Below are 21,776 nucleotides of genomic sequence, written 5' to 3'. Positions count from 1 at the left end.
AACAGCTCACAGACACCTTAGACATCACTACAGCAAAATTCAATGCTTCTCTTTCACATATTGCAGCAAGTCAAGGTATGTATGATTTATGATTTATGTTAATGATTTTTTATGCATGAATTTAGCTAGAAATGAAGAAACCATCACATTCACAATCCAACCATGACCAACTGTCTAAAACAAAGAGACTCAAGGGCCCTTGTGGTCACCTCAGTAGAATTCAACTCTGTTTACACCATGGTTAATTGGTTATTGAATAATTATCAGCTTGATATTTGGACTGACACCTTCCTTGAATCACCGACAGTTCTTAATAATCCACATCTGGATATTCTGTCCCAACTTTGGTTTCTTGACATGGATATTCATGTCTCTTGACCACTTCCACTTTCCAGCCACAAATCCCTCTACTTTACTCTTACCATTCAATGTGCATCTTTAAACATAACATACAGTTTTTAAAACAATTTATTCAGTTGGATTGCTTGTTTCAATTTAAACCTCCACTTTAGTACATACTTAAACTCAACCGTTTCCTATAGAGTCATCTGAAAGCTTTATGTCAACATGCTACTGCTGCATTTTTTCTTTCACAGGACTCCATGTAGCTTTTACAGCAGGATTCATTGGCTCTACGACACATACAGTACAGCTCACGAGTATCCCGACAAAAACACCGACCACCGTGTTTGAAAGTCCACGCTGAGCGTGGAAGTGTCGGTACCTTTGATCTATTGTTCTCTGTTACGGCCACGAAACGAGAAAAAACACGGCGCAACACGGTGCAACGCGATGCAACACGGACAGTAACACGGTGTAACACGCGGTATTTACCTGTGAAAAAAGGAGGATTTAGGAATAGAACTTATAAAGAATAAAATATTTATTGATGCACGTAAGAGAATTAAAGAAAAAGACCAAAAAAAAAAAAATAGAAATAAATAAATAAAATTTGTAGGCACGCAATTTTCAGACGTATGCAATTGTTACGGTTGATTTTTGTTGATATTATGAACAACAAAAAAATCGATATCGCTCACATAAAGATTTGATCAATTAAAACACTAACACTTTCTTTTCCTTTTTAAAATTCAAATACACGGTTCCATAAGTTTTTGTTTCAGTCCGTTTTTAAACGTAGTAGTAATCGTAGTTACTGTAGTTTGGCAGTTTCAATAGTGCATAGAACCATAACTGTGATCTTCTCTCACTTATACTCTATTCAACGATACCAAATATAACGGGTTGTTGAAAACAACTGTACTTTCTCTAAATATATAATTATACGGCTTTACATTTCATATATTTTCAAATTTTCTTTCTTTTAGACATGTGTGATGTACTTATCCATGTAGTACCACACAGTACATATTCATAGCGCTTAGAGTCCGTGGATCGGTACTTCATAATTTTTTTATTTCATCTTTATAAGCAACTTGGGTTTAGAAATTTTTTGTGTTCTAAGAAACTACTCAGTATTGCAATAATTACTGTTTGATTGTTAAATGATCGTCATATGAGAGAGAGAGAGAGAGAGAGAGAGAGAGAGAGAGAGAGAGAGAGGGATACTGGTATGAGTTTAATTTTTAGTACATTTTACTTGTAATTCAGTTTAATAAGTTAGATTTATAGTTTCCATTATATTGAACCCTTTTCCCTAAAATTGCGATATAATCTATGCAGGCAGAGTCGACGTGCTATCCCTGTCAATCAAATCAGCCCGCGAGATAGACCACGTGCTCCTTCCATGATAAGGAACAAATGTCGTTCTATTGTTTTTTTAAGTCCGCAAAATAGAAAAATGTTTAGCAATGAAGTATTTAGTGTTTGAAATGTTTAGTTTCTTCTTTCTTATATTGCATGTATGGAGTTGGAATATAGCGTTGTAGAATCTCTCTCTCTCTCTCTCTCTCTCTCTCTCTCTCTCTCTCTCAGTGTGTACTTTTGTGCAATCATTTTTGAATTATAAGAGTTCTATTTGTATAAATTTAATTCATTTATTTTAGATCTATAATTCTAATAACGATTTATACACAATTACTAAAAGCTTGTAAAGTACACGATGTAATAAGATTTTTCGTTAAAATTTCGACGCTATTTCACATCACACGTATTAGATTGGTTATAAAGTAAATAAAGTTGTGTTAACTGTTTAAAATGCTTGCAAAAAGTTACCGGTTTTATCTCATTCATCTTGTTAATCAATCAAGTTTTTTCGTACATACATGTATGTGTACCCGGTAAATAATTTCTTATCGCAAGTTAATACTTTGTGAAATTCCCGCATTTATAGAGTTGCTGAATTGTTCTCCGGATCCACGCGCCGATAGTCTTACGTGTAGTTGTTTGTGTACATATCTACAGACAATTTTTTTGTTTGTTAGAGATTAGAAAAAATCATGGAACTAACAAAGTAGAAGAAATATATTTTCAGACCATACACACGACAGGTTGTGATGAGTAACCAAACAGGTGTCCGTGGAAAGGTGTGAATAACGGCATCTCGAGTACACCTGTTCAGACGTCCAAATATACACACAGTTAGTTGTAAATTACAATGACACCTAACAAGACAGACAATAACACCTGTTGTGTATAGAACCCAAGATGAAAGACAATGTTGTGTATCTGATCAGCTTCCGTACAGGTGTATCGCACGAGTGATTTTTCATGTGAAATCACAAGGCCATTACCCGCTATAAGGAAATAAAGTTGAAAGTTATTTTATGAAATGCGGGTATATTTTTAGTACCTGTGCAATGTTTGAATATAATTTAACAAGAGTTTGTACAGGTATTTAACTATAAACTATAATATAAAAGTGATTTTTTGTTTATTTATTGCTACATAAATAGCTGAAGTCCAAATTATTCGAGTCATCGGTAATATGGGGTTGTTATTTACTACAGCACATCAACGTGTTTTAAAAAAAACATTATCTGAAACGTTTTCATTTTTCATTTTTAATTGGTTTATATTAAGACTGTAAATTAATTAATAAATCAGAAAGTTTTCAGATAACAGAAAAAATGACGTTGAAGCTCCCGACATTTTAATCAGATCGTCAGTTACAACATCACGTGTGTTTAGGAAAAAAAACACGATTAAATTAATTTGAATTTTGATTTTATATCAACTGATTATTAAATATATTTGGTGAATTAATTTCAATTTATTTAAGAACAAATGAATTAAAAGGCACCCATTTACGTCGAGTTTTCAGATCACATAAACTTAACTTCACGTTGACAGCCCCGACAATTTTCTAGGTCCATGCAACGTAAGTCGATATTTTTTTTTTAAATATGAACAGGATCTATATGTTTCAAACCTTGTTTAGCCATAATTTATTTGTTTCTAAACATACGCTATTTCTATCAACGTCTCAGGTAACGATATCCACGGAGTAACACAGTGGCCACGGAGTTTCACAGGCGGCCACGGTGCGACACGGTGCTTTTTCTTGAATTTTCCAATACACATACACGGTGTCACACCGTGTACACGGTGCGACACAGACCGTTTTCCACCGTGTTTTTTACACGGTGGGTGTCGGGATACTCGTGAGCTGTACTGTACATTTGCTGTTGGACAACCTGTTATATTCAGTTCAGTATTATACCAGGTGGGAGGAGGATATGATATTTCCACTGGAATCTTCACTACCCCTAGGGCTGGTCTCTATATCATTTCCAGTACAATTACTACAGAACGCAGCAAGTCATTCTGGTCAAATATAGTTATCAATGGCAGTGAGAAGGCAGGGTTGATGGCATATAATGATGTCGGTCTTAATATGTATCAGTCTGCCTCCAACCTCATTGTACAACAGCTACAGGTCGGGGACAGAGTGTGGATAAAGCTTTATTATGGTCAAACTCTATACAGTTACACTTCAGTAAACACATTTTCTGTGGTCATGATCAACTGTTTAAATGAAGGCCAGATGAATTAAATGTAATTCAATTCAAATACCTGTACTTATTTAAATAAACAATTGTCTTTTATATTCTTCTTGTCATCTTTCTCTTTTCAATATAATAAACATTATTGAGCAAGAAATAGTGCTTTGCAAATACATATTTTTATGAATTTGAAAATAGATCAAGCTTTCACAAAAAGGATGTAAAAAAAGGATGCACATTCTTGATTAAGTGTCATCCTGATAGCCATGAAAATTATACCACCTACAATCATGACAATTCTATTGTAACTTAGATCTGTGAGGACCACCTATATTAACACTGACCTTTGATGTCCTTGGTGAGGACTTGGTATTTGACTGGGATATAATACTCAGTTGTGCATAATTCACACCCCCACTTTGAGCTTCAAAATTTGTATAAAAAAAAAAAAAAAAAAAAAAAAAAAATTGGAAACTACATCATGATACACAGTTTCATCAAAAGAATGCAACAGAATTATGGAATTGAGGGCATAATATCTTTCAACTATCAAAGTAAAATCTAAATAGATAAATTTGATAATTGAATAAACATTAATAGGGAACAGCTTATCTAAAATGAACACTGGGGTTTTCCAAACGCAAAGCTAGTTCATAACTTCACAGTATTAAATATGTCCCTGGTAAAAATAATAAGTATAGGTTAGTCATGATAAGATAAATTGAAACAGATAAATTGAGGCCAGAGTCAACTGAACCTTGTTAACTCTAAATGAAAGAGATAAAAAAGTTACATGTTGGATCATACCAGTGTCACAATAAACATTCAAGTATGAGCAGCTTCATAACAAGTCTTGTTTTACTTTGCACAGTTTTCCACGGAAATGCTCTGCTCTTCAATGGACCACAATCCAACGCAACATCCACATCCATATCCAATGGACAAATGGATCCAACTGTTCTACAACAGCTTCAAAAAATGCAAACTGTTTTGGATTCTGCATTGAAGGACTTAGCAGCTTTGCAACAGGAAAACCGATTACTTCAGCAACAGCAGCAAATCTATGAGCTCAAGCAAAAATCCCTAAAAGAAGATGTCCAAATCCTGAAAACCTTAAACCAAACTTCACAGCAGAGAATAATTCTTCTGGAAAATTCTCTCCACCAAGTACAAAGTGAAAACCAAATCTTGAGAGATGATCTAAATGATTTGAATGTCACCTCTCAAACAGGTTTCCAAGAATTGAGACTCGAGAGCCAAATAACCAATGAGATTGTTCGTAAAATAAAACTCCAAGATCGAGAGATTACAAATAAAGTGTCAACTAGTCTACGAAGTCAACAACTTCAGATGCGGTATTTATCATTGTCACTTCTGGACATGCAAAACCAAACAATGGCAGAGATTCAACAGCTCACAGACACCTTAGACACAACTACAGCAAAATTCAATGCTTCTCTTTCGCACATTGCAGCGAGTCAAGGTATGTATAATTTATGATTTATGTTAATGATTTTTTATGCATGAATTTAGCTAGAAACGATGAAACCACTGCATTCACAATCCAATGACCAACTGTCTAAAACAAAGAGGCTCAAGGGCCCTTGTGGTCACCTCAGTTTACACCATGGTTATTGAATAATTATCAGCTTGATATTTGGACTGACACCTTCCTTGAATCACCGACAGTTCTTAATAATCCACATCTGGATATTCTTTCCCAACTTTGGTTTCTTGACATGGATATTCATGTTTCTTGACCACTTCAACTTTGCAGCCCAAAATCTCTCTACTTTACTCTTACATGTACCATTCAATGTGCATCTTTAAACATAACATACAGTTTTTAAAACAATTTATTCAGTTGGATTGCTTGTTTCAATTCAAATCGCCACTTTAGTACATATTCAAACTCAACCGTTTCCTGTAGAGTCATTTGAAAGCTTTACATCAACATGCTACTGCTGCATTTTTTCTTTCACAGGACCCCATGTAGCTTTTACAGCAGGATTCAGTAGCTGCTGCACACATACATTTGCTGTTGGACACCCTGTTAAATTCAATTCAGTATTATACCAGGTGGGAGGAGGATATGATATTTCCACTGGAATCTTCACCACCCCTAGGGCTGGTCTCTATATCATTTTCAGTACAATTGTTGCATATCGCAGGGAGTCTTTCTGGTCAAGAATAGTTATCAATGGCAGTGAGAAGGCAGGAATGATGGCATATAATAATGCCAATGTTGATGTATTTCAGCCTGCCTCTAACCTCATTGTACAACAGCTACAGGTCGGGGACAGAGTGTGGATAAAGCTTCATTATGGTCAAAGTCTATACAGTGACATTTCAGAAACCACATTTTCTGTGGTCATGATCAACTTTTAAAAATGATGGCCAAATGAATTAAATGTAATTCAATTCAAATACCTGTTCTTATTCAAATAAACAACAGTCTTTTATATTCTTCTTGTCATCTTTATCTTTTTAATATAATAAACATTATTGAGCAAGAAATAGTGCTTAGCAAATACATATTTGTACGAATTTGAAAATAGATCAAGCTTTTACAAAAAAGGATGTAAAAAAGGATGCACATTCTTGATTAAGTGTCACCCTGATGGCCATGAAAATTATACCACCTACAATCATGACAATTCTATTGTAACTTAGATCTGTGAGGACCACCTATATTAACACTGAACACTGACCTGTGATGTCCTTGGTGAGGACTTGGTATTTGACTGGGATCTTTATTAACTTAATGTGATAAACTGTAATTTGCTATAATTAATACTCAGTTGTGCATAATTCCCCCCCCCCCCCCCCCCCCACTTTGAGCTTCAAAATTCGTAAACAAAAATTGAAACTACATCATAATACACAGTTTTATCAAAAGAATGCAACAGAATTATGGAATTGAGGGCATAATATCTTTCAACTATCAAGGTAAAATCTAAAAGATAAATTTGATAATTGAATAAACATTAATAGGGAACAGCTTATCTAAAATGAACACTGGGGTTTTCCAAACGCAAAGCTAGTGAAAGTTTATTATTATGTTTACAAATTAATTTCTCACTTAAAGTTAAATATTTCTATTCAAATTTTCACTTGTCCGATCCAAAAAGTAAGTTCATAGTTTCACTTGCCCGAAACGAGATTTCACTTGCCCCGGGCAATCGGACAACCATTAATGTCAATCCCTGCCAAAATGTCATGGTAGTTCAGGAAAATGGGAAAAATTTCACATTCATGATGTGACATTTCTGACGCAGATTTATAAAAAGTCTTGACTGTCTGCATAGCGGTAATCTTCGAACAGCTCAAAGGGGTGACCAATCAGAGACAACAGGGTATTCACTTCTTTGCCCCCAAGGGTACATTGCATGTCCGAAATAAACAGCATGAATAAGTTGCAACCGCATACAATTTGTCTATGAATGATTTAGGAGCAAAAATTTTCTGCTAAGTACACCTTAACAATAATTTTCAATCGTTTAAAAATTGCAGTTAACAAACAGAAGTAGCGTTTCTGTATAAAGTAGGGAAGGCAATCTCTAACTGATTAACTGATTAATCAATCTGAACGATGGTCATGGATAACAAAATCAATAATCGTCAGAAAAGTCATATAAAATAAAAATAATGTACATTTTAAGACAATTTAAAAAAAAAAATTTTTGAGACTATTATCGCATCAAGTTAATTTGGAGACCATTAAAATCATAGAGATGAACTCTTGGAGGAAAATTGGTCAGTGGGTGTTAATTATTATCATGACTGTTAAAGCCACATGTCACATTCGTGTCTGTTCATCTCTAAATAAATCTTTAATGAATAACACTGTTGAGTACCATTACAATTATCATTTATTGTACTTCATTCAATGTGCATGAACATTTTACTTTATTTCTTTTAACACCAAACAATCTTTTTATTACATAGAAAATACAATTGTAAAGCGGGCACATACATGTTACTACTATCCAAAATGATATTTCAGACGGAGATCTATGACTTGTCATGGGCAGACTGTTTTTGGAAGTCGAACTGACTAAGAAATTGCGACATGTGGTCAGTAAAACGGTTGCACCAAAGAAAACTATTTCATGACTGTTTGCTCGTTGTTTAGAATTTTTCTTTGAATAATCATTAGAAGCTAAGGTCCTAATGAGAACCTTTATTAACACTGACTGTGACATACTTGGTGAGGACCTTTATTATCACTGACCTGTGACGTCCTTGGTGAGGACCTATATAAACACTTACCTGTGACATCCTTGGTGAGGACCTATATTAACACTGACCTGTGACATCCTTGGTGAGGACCTATATTATCATTGACCTGTGACATCTTTGGTGAGGACCTATATTAACACTGACCTGTGACATCTTTGGTGAGGACCTATATTAACACTGACCTGTGACACCTTTGGTGAGGACCTATATTAACACTGACCTGTGACATCTTTGGTGAGGACCTATATTAACACTGACCTGTGACATCTTTGGTGAGGACCTGGGACACGACAGAGAAGTGCTTGCTGCTAACACAGGCCAGACTGGTGGCCTGGGGGAGGATCATGGCCACATGGTTCCCCAGCAGCAGGGTGTACTTCCTCAACAGGGACCCCGCCCCCAGCAACTGCAACTCTGTAACAACAAGTCATATACCCTCAGTACAACAGAAAACCGGTCATGCAGTTACAATGTAAATTATAGAATGAAATTTACATGCTAATGATAAGGAGAGGAAGATTTATAAAGGAAACAATATTTTATTATAGGCCAACCTGCATGTACCGTTACATGTAAATACAAGATTTCAATTAAGTCTAAACTTATTTATTTCAATGACTAGTCTTAAATATGAAGAACATAGTTAGATTTTACATTGCGTACACCAAGTTGACCAACACAACTTTGAAATCAAGCATATAAATAAAATGTCTTGAAAATCTGGGTTAAATTCTATTTATATGAATAATAAACTGCTTACAATTCCAAGAGTATGAGACAGGACAAATCATGTAAACATATACTGATGCTATATATTATAGATATCTTCCACTGCCCACCTTTTTCTGTGCCCATTGTGGGCACCTGTCCCTCCCCATCCAGAGGGAAGATCCGGGAGACCAGAAGTCGCTGGACCTGGAGTAGGAGATCCAGGGAGGAGGAAGTGTCCGACACCTCCCACTCCTCCGTCTTCAGGAAGTGGTCCTTGGAGATGTCCTCCAGGTGGGACAGGGAATAGGAGGCCGAGTTCCTGCAACGACCAACCAGAATGATTGGTGTAAAGAATTTTGGTCCAACAATTTTTTTTAAATGGCAAATTTCTACTATCTCCAGCTGCACATTTTCTGAGCTTTTATTTACAGAATTTGTAAATTTCGACAGGGACATTTCAGACTCTAGAACTAAATGTACATCTATAGTACAAGTCATTTTATAATGATATGGTTATTTTACAGTGATAATAAGTACTTCTTAAAATACCTTAGAAGTTGTTGTATTAGTTGAAGGAGAGGAATGGTTGCCCCATTTTCATCACCCTCTGGGGGGTAGGGATCTGGACTGGACTGAACGTCGCCAGATTTCTCACAGGTGAGCAACTCAGAAGTTTCTTCTCTTTCCTTGAAAACAACACTTCAGAATTACCCATCACAGTTAACATTAACAAAGTTGGGCTTAACATAATGATGTGATGGGATAGATGTTTGTGTGTGCAACTTTTTCAATGTATCATCTTATTAGAAATAAAAATCAAAGGCCGGAACGCCCACAAAGGCGTCGAGCTGACATTTTCTTTTATATAGAATGATATCAATAATTTGAATTTCTGTACTGTACTAATAGTCGTATATCAAATAATATTAGAATAGAAAAGGAAATGAATTACGTTTTGTGCTGTTTCAAAAACAATAATCAGAATATTTGGTTATAAAATAGGTAGTGATGCGTTTATAATACAATAACTCATCATGGTTACAAAAAATCGAAGAAATTTCAAAGTTCCAAAGAAATCATTTTCTTTCTGCTTTAAGAAGTCTTTCCACAATTTTCACAGGCTCATAATTTGAATACATTAACAGTGTGTCCCTAATTATAATAATAAAACATACTTTTATTTATTTCAATTCCCAACAAGATTACCTTATGCTATGGTTGTTTACAAACAAATCCACAACACGTGCTATCTAAAACCAACTGCATTATCGTGTTTATTAATTGCAAAAAAATCTCTAGATAAGTTTAATGCTTACAATTATTTTGGAGACCATGCCCGATAACAAATTAATTTACATATCAAATTTTATTTCTATCGAGCACGGTCTCCAGTTAAAATGTAAGCGATAAACTTAAATAATATTTTAGTGAATGTTTACATTGCACCCTATTGTATTCATCCGCCATTTCTTGATTAAGCAAATTTATACTAATGCAATGAGTTGTCAATAACCAGGGAGGCAAAGTTGGATTTTTTGTACACAATTGAGTTGAATTAAAGGAATACAAATCTTGTAAAACGTTTAATACTTCAAGGAACTTATTTTTTATGTATTAAAAAGGCGGTGCAGTGCATGAATTTTTGGACGATTGCCAATCCAGACGATCGCTAGAAGGCTGCCGAGCATTAGCTCGACGCCTTAAAAAACCAAAATTTCACAATCAATGTCTAAAAGCCCTCTCCAACTCAATATAAACAGATTTCGTTTTGTGGTGTCACATACAACCCAAAAGCCCAAGCATTGTATTGAATGGATTGACTACCAGTACATAGAGAGGTCACATGTACATGTATGTAAACTGACCTTTTTGCCCTCTATCTCAGAGATTTCATTTTTGATGGCAGCCTCCAGTGCAGATTCTAATCCTCCGTCAGCCATTAAACTGCTGACCAGAAGATCCGTCATAAATCGCTGACCTGGACTCATGATGCTGGCATCGTGGCCAACTACTGGAGAGAAAAAATGGTCACTTGTTACAATAATAAATAAATAGCATTTGCTTCTTCATAGAAATATAGTGTAAAATAGACAGAATGAGTTTCTTTTATATTATATTCCATAAACCTAGTAAATAAATCAACATCATCATGTTTGCTGTGTGTTGTTACTTCAGTTTCAAAACCAATTCCTCAATGCAAAATTTGTATTAAAAAATGTACATTTTATCAAAGAGATAATATAATTATATAAGTGGCAGCTTCCATAAGACACAGTGCACTGTACTATGCTGGTTCATCAAATGCATGTATCACAGGAGGAAAAAAAACCAAAACTCTATCTCTTAATGTTTCAGAACATGAAGCCCTGGATCTGTGACCATAGAACTTTTAGAAACTCACTTTTTATCTTTGTCTAATTTTCCACTCTATAGTTCTTCAGTAAAAATACAACTGAGCTTGAGCTCTATGGCCCAAGCACCTGATCTAGAGTTGTACCTTCATTTGACAGGAGAGTAGACAAAGTTCTGGCCCGCTCCTCAGCGGTGGGCAGTAAGATGGACCATCCACTCTGTAGGGCGTTCTGGGCAGCCAGCTGTACCGTGTTAATGACGCCCACGTTACTTGCGAGGGAGACAACTCTCTGCTTCAGACTGGTGACTAGTGGGCTACCTGGCCCCAGACCCAATCCTTCCGTGCTCTCCGACTGACAGATGGTGGCATAAAACTGAGAGAGCAATATAGCAGGGTTAAACATTTAGAAAATTCATACTTAACATGATATGAACATAACCAGAACCAATTGTTTCTAATCATGCTTTTTGTTTAAAGTCTCAACTTACATCTTTCTTAAAATTAGAATGAAACTCCTACGTCATTCCTCAATAAACTCAACACAACTTGCATGCATAAAAAAAATCCTTTAAGATTGGATAATATTTTATAACTCCACTCAGTTTCTATTCATAATAACATACTTATAATTATGCATCAACATGTTAAGTTGAATTTAATCCTCCTCCTCTCGACCCCCCCCCCCCCCCCCCCCCCCCCGCCTCCTCCCATGAAAAAAAAAACCCCGCAATCCATACCTGAAGATTGAGAAGGTTCAGTCCTGCCACGGCCAGGCACTCTTTGTCCTGTGGGGGTGGCCAGTCTGATTGTCCATCCATATCTACACACACCTCCCCCAACAGTTCATCCAGCTGCTCAAACGTACTCTTACACACGTCCACAATGAAAGGTACCCTACTGCTGACTATCCACTGTCCCCCGCTGGTCCACGCAAATGTCTGGGGAAAAAAATAACCAATACATATTTCCTACATGTAGCTTGACACTTTGCAATAAAATGTCATGCATAACATGTACTATAAATATCCCCCCCCCCCCAAAAAAAAGATAAGGATATACCTGTGTATCTATAAGAAAATAGCAAATCTATATTTCGGTAAAGGCAGAAGGTATGGATTTAGAGTTTGTTAAACACCAAATATGCTCTGACAATCAAATGGAGGGAATACATTATCTTTCATACCCCTAAACAAAGAATATTGGAGAAAATGGTGATCAGCTTTAGTCGTCCTTACCTGGGTTGGTCCACATGCCACTCCAATGATATTCTTTCCCTCCATACCCCCAATGAGGGTCGGTTCTGTAAAGTTACTGATGGAAGGGTTTCCTAACTGTCCCTGTTCATTCCTGCCCCACCCATACAGCTCCCCATCCTCTGTAATGGCCATACAATGCAGAGATCCAATGGCAATGTCCTTGACCTTTTTAGAGGACAGAGCCTCAATCTGTTTTGGGTGTCTAGCATGATCCTCGGTTCCATGTCCCAGTCTATAGTTATCTCCCTTGCCCCTAAAAAAAAATCCACGGGCTTTGATGACAAGAAACACTTTTACTAAGTACCTATACCTCAAGAATAATCCAAGGAACCATAACATAAAGTGCACGAGAAATTCAAATCCTGAGAATGTAAAGTTTAACATACATAATTATTCATGCATGCTCTATAGCAAATTATATGTACATATACTTTTCTTTTAAACTACGCAAAGAAATATCAGTGAGGTTCAGAAGCTATCAAGTAAACAACATAATATATAAGTGTTATGAAATTTCACCAACTCACCAGGTGTATACTGCCCCAGACTTGGTCAGGGCCATGCTGAACTGGTTCCCACAGTAGACTCGGACAACGTCCTGACCCATCAGCTTCTCGATCACTTTGGGAGTCTTACATCCATCGTTTCCTCCGCGCCCCAACTTTCCATAGTCGCCATCTCCCCAGGAATATACAGCACCTAATAAATACATACATGAGGTGTAAACATATATGAACTTCAGATTTGTTAATTCTCTAACTTTATTGAATATTTTACATTTTTTAAAATATATGTAATACATAAACATGCATGTGATTATTTTCACACAGTCATGCATGATGAAAATTTAGAAAACCGAATAGATCAAAATGACCGCTGTGTCCAAACTACCAGTAACAAAATCTTGGATCTGATATATAAAAGAATTTAACCTGAATCTGTTACAGCCAGAGTCTGAGCATCTCCACTTCCACATGCCACATCCACAATCCGATGGCCCTTGAAGAATTTGAGAAGCATGGGGGTGGTTTGGTCCTCACTGCTTCCATGACCAAGACGACCAAAATTCCCCTTCCCCCAGGAGTAGACCTCTCCATTGGATGTCAGGGCCACACTGTAGGAACTCCCACAACAAATCTTGGCCACCTGTTTCCCTGACAGCCCAGTAATCAAGGCAGGCTCTTCATGATTTCTAAGAAATAGGAAAATTTGCTTGTTATATACAATGTAATTAGTGCTTTCTTTCAAATGTAAAAAATGCTTTAAAAGCATACAATACAGGAATTTAAATTTTCAATACTTCCTGAACCTCTCCAAAGTTCTGTTCATAGATTTACTGTTACAAGGCCTAAACATTATATCCCTACTATTACAAGTTATTTTCAAGTTATCATCAAGCATGTACATATGATACACATGAAAAAATAACAAATTAAACATTCACAGTCTTCTATCAAATCACTCAAACAAATACATTGTACATGTCCATCTTTTTAAATAACAATAATCTGGAACCGAACAATGCATTCATTAGAAATATAACCATCTATAAATGATAAATAACATAAGCTTCCCATTAACTTTTCTCACTGTGAAAAAATTACATCATTCTGTAGCAGCGGATGACATATTAGAAAGTTTAACCCCCCTCCAATCAGCCAAACCTGTATATATTTCCTGTACACTTACTGGTAGTCCCCATGACCCAGTTTCCCTCCGTCTCCGTTGCCCCAGGAGAACACCTCCCCATCACTAGTCAGACCCATGTAGTGTTTCCCATCGGGGTGAGATGCTATTCTGATGACCTCCCTGTCTCCAAAGCCATTTAACTGCTGCAGTGTCTAAAAGAGATGGAAGAAAAAAGATACTGATTAATCATATATTTATCTGATGCATGGAAACCTTAAAAAGATTTGACTGCATTTTTCTTTTCAAAATTACACAAAAAATCGTAATGGTTGCCCGTCTTTGAAATCTGGCTTTTTACTGAATATGGATTTTCATGAACAGTTTTTGTGAAAATTTCTACTGAAAAATTAATTTAACTCTGAAGTAATGATGACAAAATTTAGTTTGCATGTCATTTGAGTTATGTTATCCCTTGGCAATTATTCTAATAACCTAAAATTGACATTTTCCAATGTTTCAATAATATTTTCAAAATTCATTTGAGGAAATACTCTAAAAATGAAAATGCCAGAATTTACACTTTTACCGTACATAAAGAATATTTAAATCTGCCATCTTTTCCTAGGAAACACAACTGAACGATTACCCTTGACTATGTGTTTAACAATCGACATGTACACAAACAATGACTTACTGGTGAGAGACTGGTGTAGTACAACATGTAGACTTTGCCGGCCTTGGACAGGATCAAACAGCACCTCTCCGAGCACGCGATCTGCTGCACTCCTCCGATGTCTGCGAAGAAGTCCATAGAGAACGGTCCGGCAGCCCCTCCCTCCGTGGCCCAGGCCAGCCATCCCAGCCCCATAACCTCCTGGGAGTTACTGTTCTTCATCGACTGTCACATGGAAAAAAATAATCAATGTTATTTAACATTGAAAACAGATGAAGTCATCACTGTGATGTCATCATAAAATATGAGCATCTACAATATAAATTATGGAGAAGGCTTACATAGGTATTGCCTGCTGCCTAATCCATTTATGTAAATTAATGTATATTTGCATAATAAGATATGTTCAAATCAAATCAATATAAATTGCAGACTTGCAGTTGTACTTATTTGGCAATAAAAGTGACATCAACAATTTCTAAAATTTTCACAAATTCTTAAATTTTCAAGTTTCTTAAATTTTCTACTGAATTGATTTATGCATTCCTCACCTGGCAAACAGGAAGCACAATGCAACCTGAGAACATTCTGAACATTCATCCAAACCTATATCATCAATAATTACTGTAAAGTTCATTATCCAGAGGAACTAAGATGTAATCTGATAGTGCCAAAAAGCACTTAATGTTACGCTATGCAAATGAAGAAATAATTGGGCCTCTATCTGACCTTCTGTGAACTGGATGGTTGGAGATATGGCAAGGCAAGTCTGTCTAGGTGAGACATCATGACCACAGCAGACATCCGGAGATCGATCAGGGTGTTGGGGTCCTCTGGGTAGGTCAAGAAGTTAAGGAAGATCTCTGTGGGGCTGGCTACCTGCATCTCAGACTGTCGGAATCAAAGAGTACCATAGTAAAACACAGCAGCTTCAATCCATCGAATACTGTACAATCGTTTATATTTGTTGGGGATCAATTTTTGCTGATTTTGAAAAGAAGGTGTTCCTTTGAATTCACATCCCCCATCAGAAACTCTGACTTACAACTACATGTATTGTTTATCAAACAATGAAAATTAACCCCCAAGGAAAATGTGTGATTTTTAAGTCCAAATACCTTGTGGACTTTCATAGATGATTTAGAAATTTTGCTCCACTTCGACTTCTTGGGAATAAAATCAATGTTTAGAGAGAAGGAAAGAGGGAGAAAAAGCAAGGAAGACAGAACACAACAGAACGCATTAGGAAAACAAATACATATAAAAGTACGTAGCAGTCATTTTTTTCCCTAAAAATATAAAGAAACTGAAAAGCTTTCAATGAAAAAAAAATCATTATTTGCCATAAAAAATCATCAAATATCCACCTCTTCCAGTTTCTTCTGCTCTGAGTACACCCTGGATTTTGAACCTTTGATGGCTTGGAACCTCTGCAGCATATGGATAAGAGGAGCACTGTTTAATCCGCTACTCATCCGGTTATCCGACTCCTGGCAGCTGTTGTTCCAGAGGTTGAGCAGGAGTAGGACTGAGCTGAGAATGTGGCTGAGGGAGCCCCTCTGTATGGACAGCTCCAACAGGAGACACAGTGCCATCTGCTGGTCCTGAACAGGAATCTTGCTTGGATTACCCGACTGGTTTGGAGTCCTTTTGATATATCACCAACTTAGAAACTTACATTTTATCTTTTTTACACATTTACACACTGAACACTTAATTTTGTCATTTTTACACCAAAATTCATGCATTATACCGTAAAAGTTCATGTACTTGTAGGAATACTTTTTGTGTACCCAATCTATAGATTACTTGCATTAAATTCATTTCAATACATGTAATAAAATAACTATGTTTTTCATACTGTAGAAAAGTCTTTTTATTCTGTAGAAAAAATGACATAAAATCATTAAAAAATCCCATCAACATCCTTCAATGATGCAGTGTACCTACCCTCTGACCACCCCTTGCAGGAAACCAGAAGCTCTATCCACAACCTCTAGCCAGACGCTGGACACTCGGCTCTCTTCAAAGAGTGTAGCCTCTGGCAGGGACTGCAGGGCCTCAAGTGACTCGTGTAACAGCTCACTACACAGGTCCGAGTCCTCACCAGACCGCCACGCACGCCGTAGGAAAGCAAAGGCGAAACTCAGGGCCGCCCTGGATCCCACTCTGGCCAAACCCATTGTTGCTTTCTCTGCAGGCTTCATGGAGCTAAAATTTAGGTTAACATTCTATAGTCTACACCAAATAAGATTTGTCAAACTTTTTAGACAAGTCAGCAGAAAAAGAAATCATCCTGTGACCTTTGAGATTAAAATTTACTGGTACATGTGAGCAAGTCATGTGTTAGCCTGGTCCACTTGTGTAGAAATTAAATGAACATGACAAGATTACTTAACCTTAAATTGTACAGGAAAGACAACAAAATTACTTAACCTCATATTGTACAAGAAAAACCAAGACAAAAAAGACCAAGATCTCCTCATATTGTACAGGAAAGACAACAAGATTACTTGGTGATAAACTCTGACCTTTTCTGTTTGTTGAGGTTTGTCTGGTCTGCCTGGCTTTTCTTGGAGGGTTGTCTCCCCTCGTTTGGTGACTGTCTTCCGAGTGCGATGAAGAATCGCTGGAGGATGGCTAGCCTCTGCTGTAGCCTGGTGATGGAGGCTGAGGTACAGGACGCCTCGGTGCACAGCTTCTGGTGCTCATACAGCACCGACTTCAAGCACTGTTTTAACTGGTCTGAATCTTTTTAATGAAACAAATAGATATTAATCAGATATTACACGAGCATTGTTTGAACTGATCAGAATCTGTTTTGATGAAGAAAATTAATAGAAATTACACAAAGATGAAACATCTGGAATATAATCAAAAGTTAGTACAAAGGCTAGAGAAAAAACTCAAGCTAAATGTAATTTATATATCCCCCAACCGCTTTTTTTTTTTTAAGTTTCTAGTAAATAAAATTTTCTATTGATTACTCACAATGATACAATAAACACAAGCATAAAATTGTGAGAGAGTACTTTGTAGAGTTTGTGCTGTTACCACCAGTTCAACAGGTCTCCCCCCCCCCTCCATCTTCCCCTCCATCTTCCTCCCCTTCAATCTCCCTCCCACTCTATATCCTCCTCCTCCATCTCCTTCCCTTCCACTCCAGCTCCCTCTGCTTTCCATCTTCCTTCACCTCCATCTCCCCCCCCCCCTTCCACCTCCCTCTACTTTCCATCTTCCTTTTCCCCACCATCCCCTTTATTTCCCTCATGTCCCTCCCCTTCCATCTTCCCAATCCCCCTCCATCTGTCCCAAAAAGAAGTTGATGATTAACTTAATTATCCAAGACTGAAAATCACTGTAATCCCATGAACAACCAACATTACTTATTAGAAATACACATCACACTAACGATCTGTGAACGACAAAGTCTGAGCCTCTACATACACCATTTATCAGTGATACATGTACAAATCAAACTGACAATTAGTGATTACCAAAGTCTGAGACCCGATCTTATCAGAGGTATATTCACACTGACATACAGTGAGCCCACCCCATCTGACCGTGGTACTGACCCGGTTGCTGGCCCCAGGTCCAGGAGTTGATGAGGGGCTGGGACTGTTTTGGGTTGTTTAGATCCTCCTTGTGTTGCTGAGCCTCCTCCTGGTCCAGCTTCTGACAATGGAGACAACTGCAGCCATTGTTTGGTCCACAGTGTCCGTCACAGCAACTGCAGCTCAGGACTTTCATTCCACAGTAGTACTTCCCTGTCTCCCCTAAAATATGAACGTGAGATTTCTACTGAACCCTTTTATAGAGCTACAGACACCAGTGGAATCTGCCTTGGTTTTTTCTATCTGAGTGATACTTTATGTTACACATGGCTGCTCTAGGAACAAACCTTTAGAAATTAGTCATTTCTGATCTAACATTCCCCTCTCAGACTTAAAATGTACCAACATCATTACTTATTTATCTAAAATGTCCAAAAAATTTGATCATATGATCATTTAATTATATAGCCATATTGATAACTATAAACAAAAGCTAGCAATATGGATTCTAAATTGTTTGTTATATATCATATGCATATATCCTTAAAAATATTCCATCAGAAAATTACCAGTAAAATATTATAATATCACTAGCTAACAATATCTCAAGATAACTTCTCCATTTGGAAAAATGAATCACAAGGATGTGTTTAAACTGAAAGTCATTTCCAGACCTTTATTAAAACTAGGCAATAAAAACGCAATATTAACTTCTCACTTCATGCCAAATTCCAGTGGTCTTACTGCAATCTTGATTATTTGTTTGTTTTATGAATCTGCTCATCTTTGCTATGTTAAATATCTCAGATTTACGTGTATATTAAATCAACTGAAAATAGTGACTTTTTTTATAAGAAATTTGAAGAAGATTCAAGATTTCTTTCAGTGATATTCTATTTTTGTTACCTTTCCTGGCGAGTACTCCTGCCGTGTTGATGAGTCCGTCATTGTGACTGACCGAAATCTCTCCCTCCTTGACCAATTCATTCCACAGCGAGCTTAAATCATCTCGATGAAAAATACCCTATACAAAATAAAATTTCATAAAAATTCTTGAAAAGGAAAAAAATGGACTTACAAAAATAAATGAGAAGATGATACTGTGACAATTAATAGGTTGTATTACAATTTTCTTAAACAAGGGTACCAGAAAATATTGAGAAATAAAATTTAAACATCAGTCTTGTACCTGTAGGTTTGTTTTAACCCATTTTTTGTCCAGACGCTGTTGGGGTCTGAGCTTGGTGTCAACTGACCAACTCATTACTCTTTATGCATTCTGCAACAATATAAAATTTCAATTTTAAAAATTACATGTACATGCAAAAATACAATCTGATTAAAACCAGTTGTTCTGATACACTACTGCTCTCGAACAGCTTTAGCATTTCAGAACAGCTGATTTTATTAAAAAAATATATTCAGGACTGCTCACTTTTAAAACAAAAACACGCTTTATGTTTACATAAACAAGTACTTATTTCCTGTGTTGGTATTATCTAAGTACTTGTAAGGTTATCTTTGTGCAATGTGCATGCATCATTTTGGACTTTATAACATTCATTAATTGTATATAAAATATATAAAAAAAATGCATGAAGAAGTCCTATTATCTAAATCACTTGACTATTATCTAATTAACTGGGCTATTGTCACAAACTACCTAATCTGTCCATTATCACAAAATAGTGGTTTGTCACTAGTAAGATGAAAATTTACCTGCAGTTTGCGAAAAAATGAGATTTCTTCTTCTTTCTATCCCATTTGTCTGCCTATAAAAAGAATCAAATGATAAAGTTTGAATGAGATATTGAAAATGTCATTTTTAAATTATGGTATTTTAAAGCAATTGTAATTGACCCAACAGACTTAAAATTTCACTCAACTATGGCTACAGATATAATGAAGCTTCATGAGAGTCTAAAAGTGTAAAGAAAAATCTTGTGAAATAAACTTAATCTCTCTTCTCATTCCCACAAACACACTGATCCAACCCCAACTCTCAATTACACAGTGTAACTCTAACAGTTTCGTTTAATTATTAATAATGAAAGATTTCTTACTCAATGTGTTAGCCACATGTATCTTAAATAATTACGTTTAAATGTAAACAAAATGCAAATCAACACTAAAATTAAATTTACTTTTATAGCATATCAACACCACAGTTTCTGTCAGGATCAATAAGTAATTTCACAATTTATCTTTAAATTTTATATCTATGATCCAATTTCTGAATATTTGCCTTTTTAATGCCATGCAACAGCTGCTTCTGTAGATTTCTAGTTTAAGGCTACACAAATTTAATTTGTAAAACATCTGACGAAAAATGTACAAGTGGGTGTGCAATAAAATCATAAAATTATTTTTTGAGGCAAAATTTTTAGGTAAAATGTAAATTAATTTGTGCGCAGGATTATCTATCTATAAATCAAAACGATTAAAATATGAAAAATGAAGCAAAAATTGTACAGTATAACAAAACATAATTTCCTGGATGCAGGAAACTTAAAATAATTATTTATAAAGTTTTGTTTAAATACGAGTGTGCGTGTCTGACGAGCAAGAAATTAAATTGATGTGGCCTAAAATTTAAAATAACACTGCTGTCAGAACATGCAGGATACTGTACTGGAATCAGATAAAAAGGGGAAGGGGTTTAGCATCATTATTCTAGACCAACAGAAGTTGACTGACACTTGTCAATGAATAATGTTATCATGGAATGTCAACTTGCTGACAAGCAGTTGGATTTGTTGGTGCTCTAAACAAGAAGTGATGAAAATGCTTTTCTTTCCTTCAAAAATGTTACAAGCACTTGATATGCATGGCGGTTGTAACATGACTAAATATCTGTCATTTATTAGTCATAGTTCAGTGTTTATATTAGGTTAATGTGATCGCATTTTTTTAGTTTCAATACGTCAGATAACATGCTCTGTACAGTTAGACACAGTTAGGGACGACCTATGATGTTTTGCAAAAGAGGTCCCAGATGCCTGACAAATACATTGTGTTATCCGTTGATGAGTGGATTATACGAGTCGTTTTATTTGAAAACAGTACTAATGCTGCCAATAAAAACACTACATACCTGAAATTTGCGACTTATTCATGGAAAGAAACAAGCAAAAATTTATCCTAATTTTCTTTTTACTGAATTCCGATCCCGATCAATTACAGATGAAATTGAACGCGAGCCTGCAAGATTTTAATAATTAGGGCCCTCCACCTCATAAATTATTTACCGTGTCTAACATATAGAGTCGGTCATGGGATTGTCCATCTTAACTCTGGAATTGTTATCTTGAACAAAAATTGCACGAGTTGCAATATAATGCGTGTGCATTTCAATTACCATGATTTCATGTACATGCATGTATAAATTAATAAATTGTACTTTGATACGGTGCGGCTCACAGTTGTGTTAACACGTACGCGCATTTTACT

General features: G+C 36.1%; 2 protein-coding genes across 7 annotated transcripts in view; one reads left to right on the top strand and one right to left on the bottom strand.

Moving 5' to 3' along the window:
* LOC105319253 (E3 ubiquitin-protein ligase HERC2) overlaps positions 1-21,508 on the bottom strand; it is a 56,511-nt gene extending 35,003 nt beyond the window's left edge. For 2 of the 6 annotated variants that reach the window (XM_066076202.1, XM_066076206.1), the window contains exons 1-21: positions 21,421-21,508; positions 20,046-20,098; positions 19,516-19,605; positions 19,233-19,350; positions 18,348-18,548; positions 17,301-17,520; positions 16,720-16,980; positions 16,137-16,416; positions 15,888-15,935; positions 15,499-15,660; positions 14,791-14,994; positions 14,157-14,308; positions 13,400-13,659; positions 12,995-13,166; positions 12,447-12,720; positions 11,949-12,149; positions 11,356-11,584; positions 10,724-10,869; positions 9,408-9,544; positions 8,987-9,177; positions 8,406-8,561 (exon numbers count right to left, since the gene is read on the bottom strand). In XM_066076202.1, coding sequence (XP_065932274.1) covers positions 8,406-8,561; positions 8,987-9,177; positions 9,408-9,544; positions 10,724-10,869; positions 11,356-11,584; positions 11,949-12,149; positions 12,447-12,720; positions 12,995-13,166; positions 13,400-13,659; positions 14,157-14,308; positions 14,791-14,994; positions 15,499-15,660; positions 15,888-15,935; positions 16,137-16,416; positions 16,720-16,980; positions 17,301-17,520; positions 18,348-18,548; positions 19,233-19,350; positions 19,516-19,590 — 3,487 coding nt within the window. In that variant the 5' untranslated portion in view covers positions 19,591-19,605; positions 20,046-20,098; positions 21,421-21,508. The other 4 variants (XM_066076203.1, XM_066076204.1, XM_066076205.1 and 1 more) reach the window with 4 other exon arrangements.
* Positions 4,746-6,347, top strand: LOC136272943 (uncharacterized). The gene is made up of 2 exons (XM_066076209.1): positions 4,746-5,388; positions 5,890-6,347. Exons 1-2 carry the CDS (start codon positions 4,851-4,853, stop codon positions 6,291-6,293), a joined length of 942 nt encoding a protein of 313 aa, XP_065932281.1. The 5' UTR covers positions 4,746-4,850; the 3' UTR covers positions 6,294-6,347.
* Positions 21,509-21,776: the final 268 nt, after the last annotated feature.

This window comes from Magallana gigas, chromosome 2 (assembly GCF_963853765.1).
Source record: "Magallana gigas chromosome 2, xbMagGiga1.1, whole genome shotgun sequence".
NCBI classification, from domain to species: Eukaryota; Metazoa; Mollusca; class Bivalvia; order Ostreida; family Ostreidae; genus Magallana; species Magallana gigas.
This window is presented reverse-complemented; position numbering and strand designations above follow the sequence as displayed.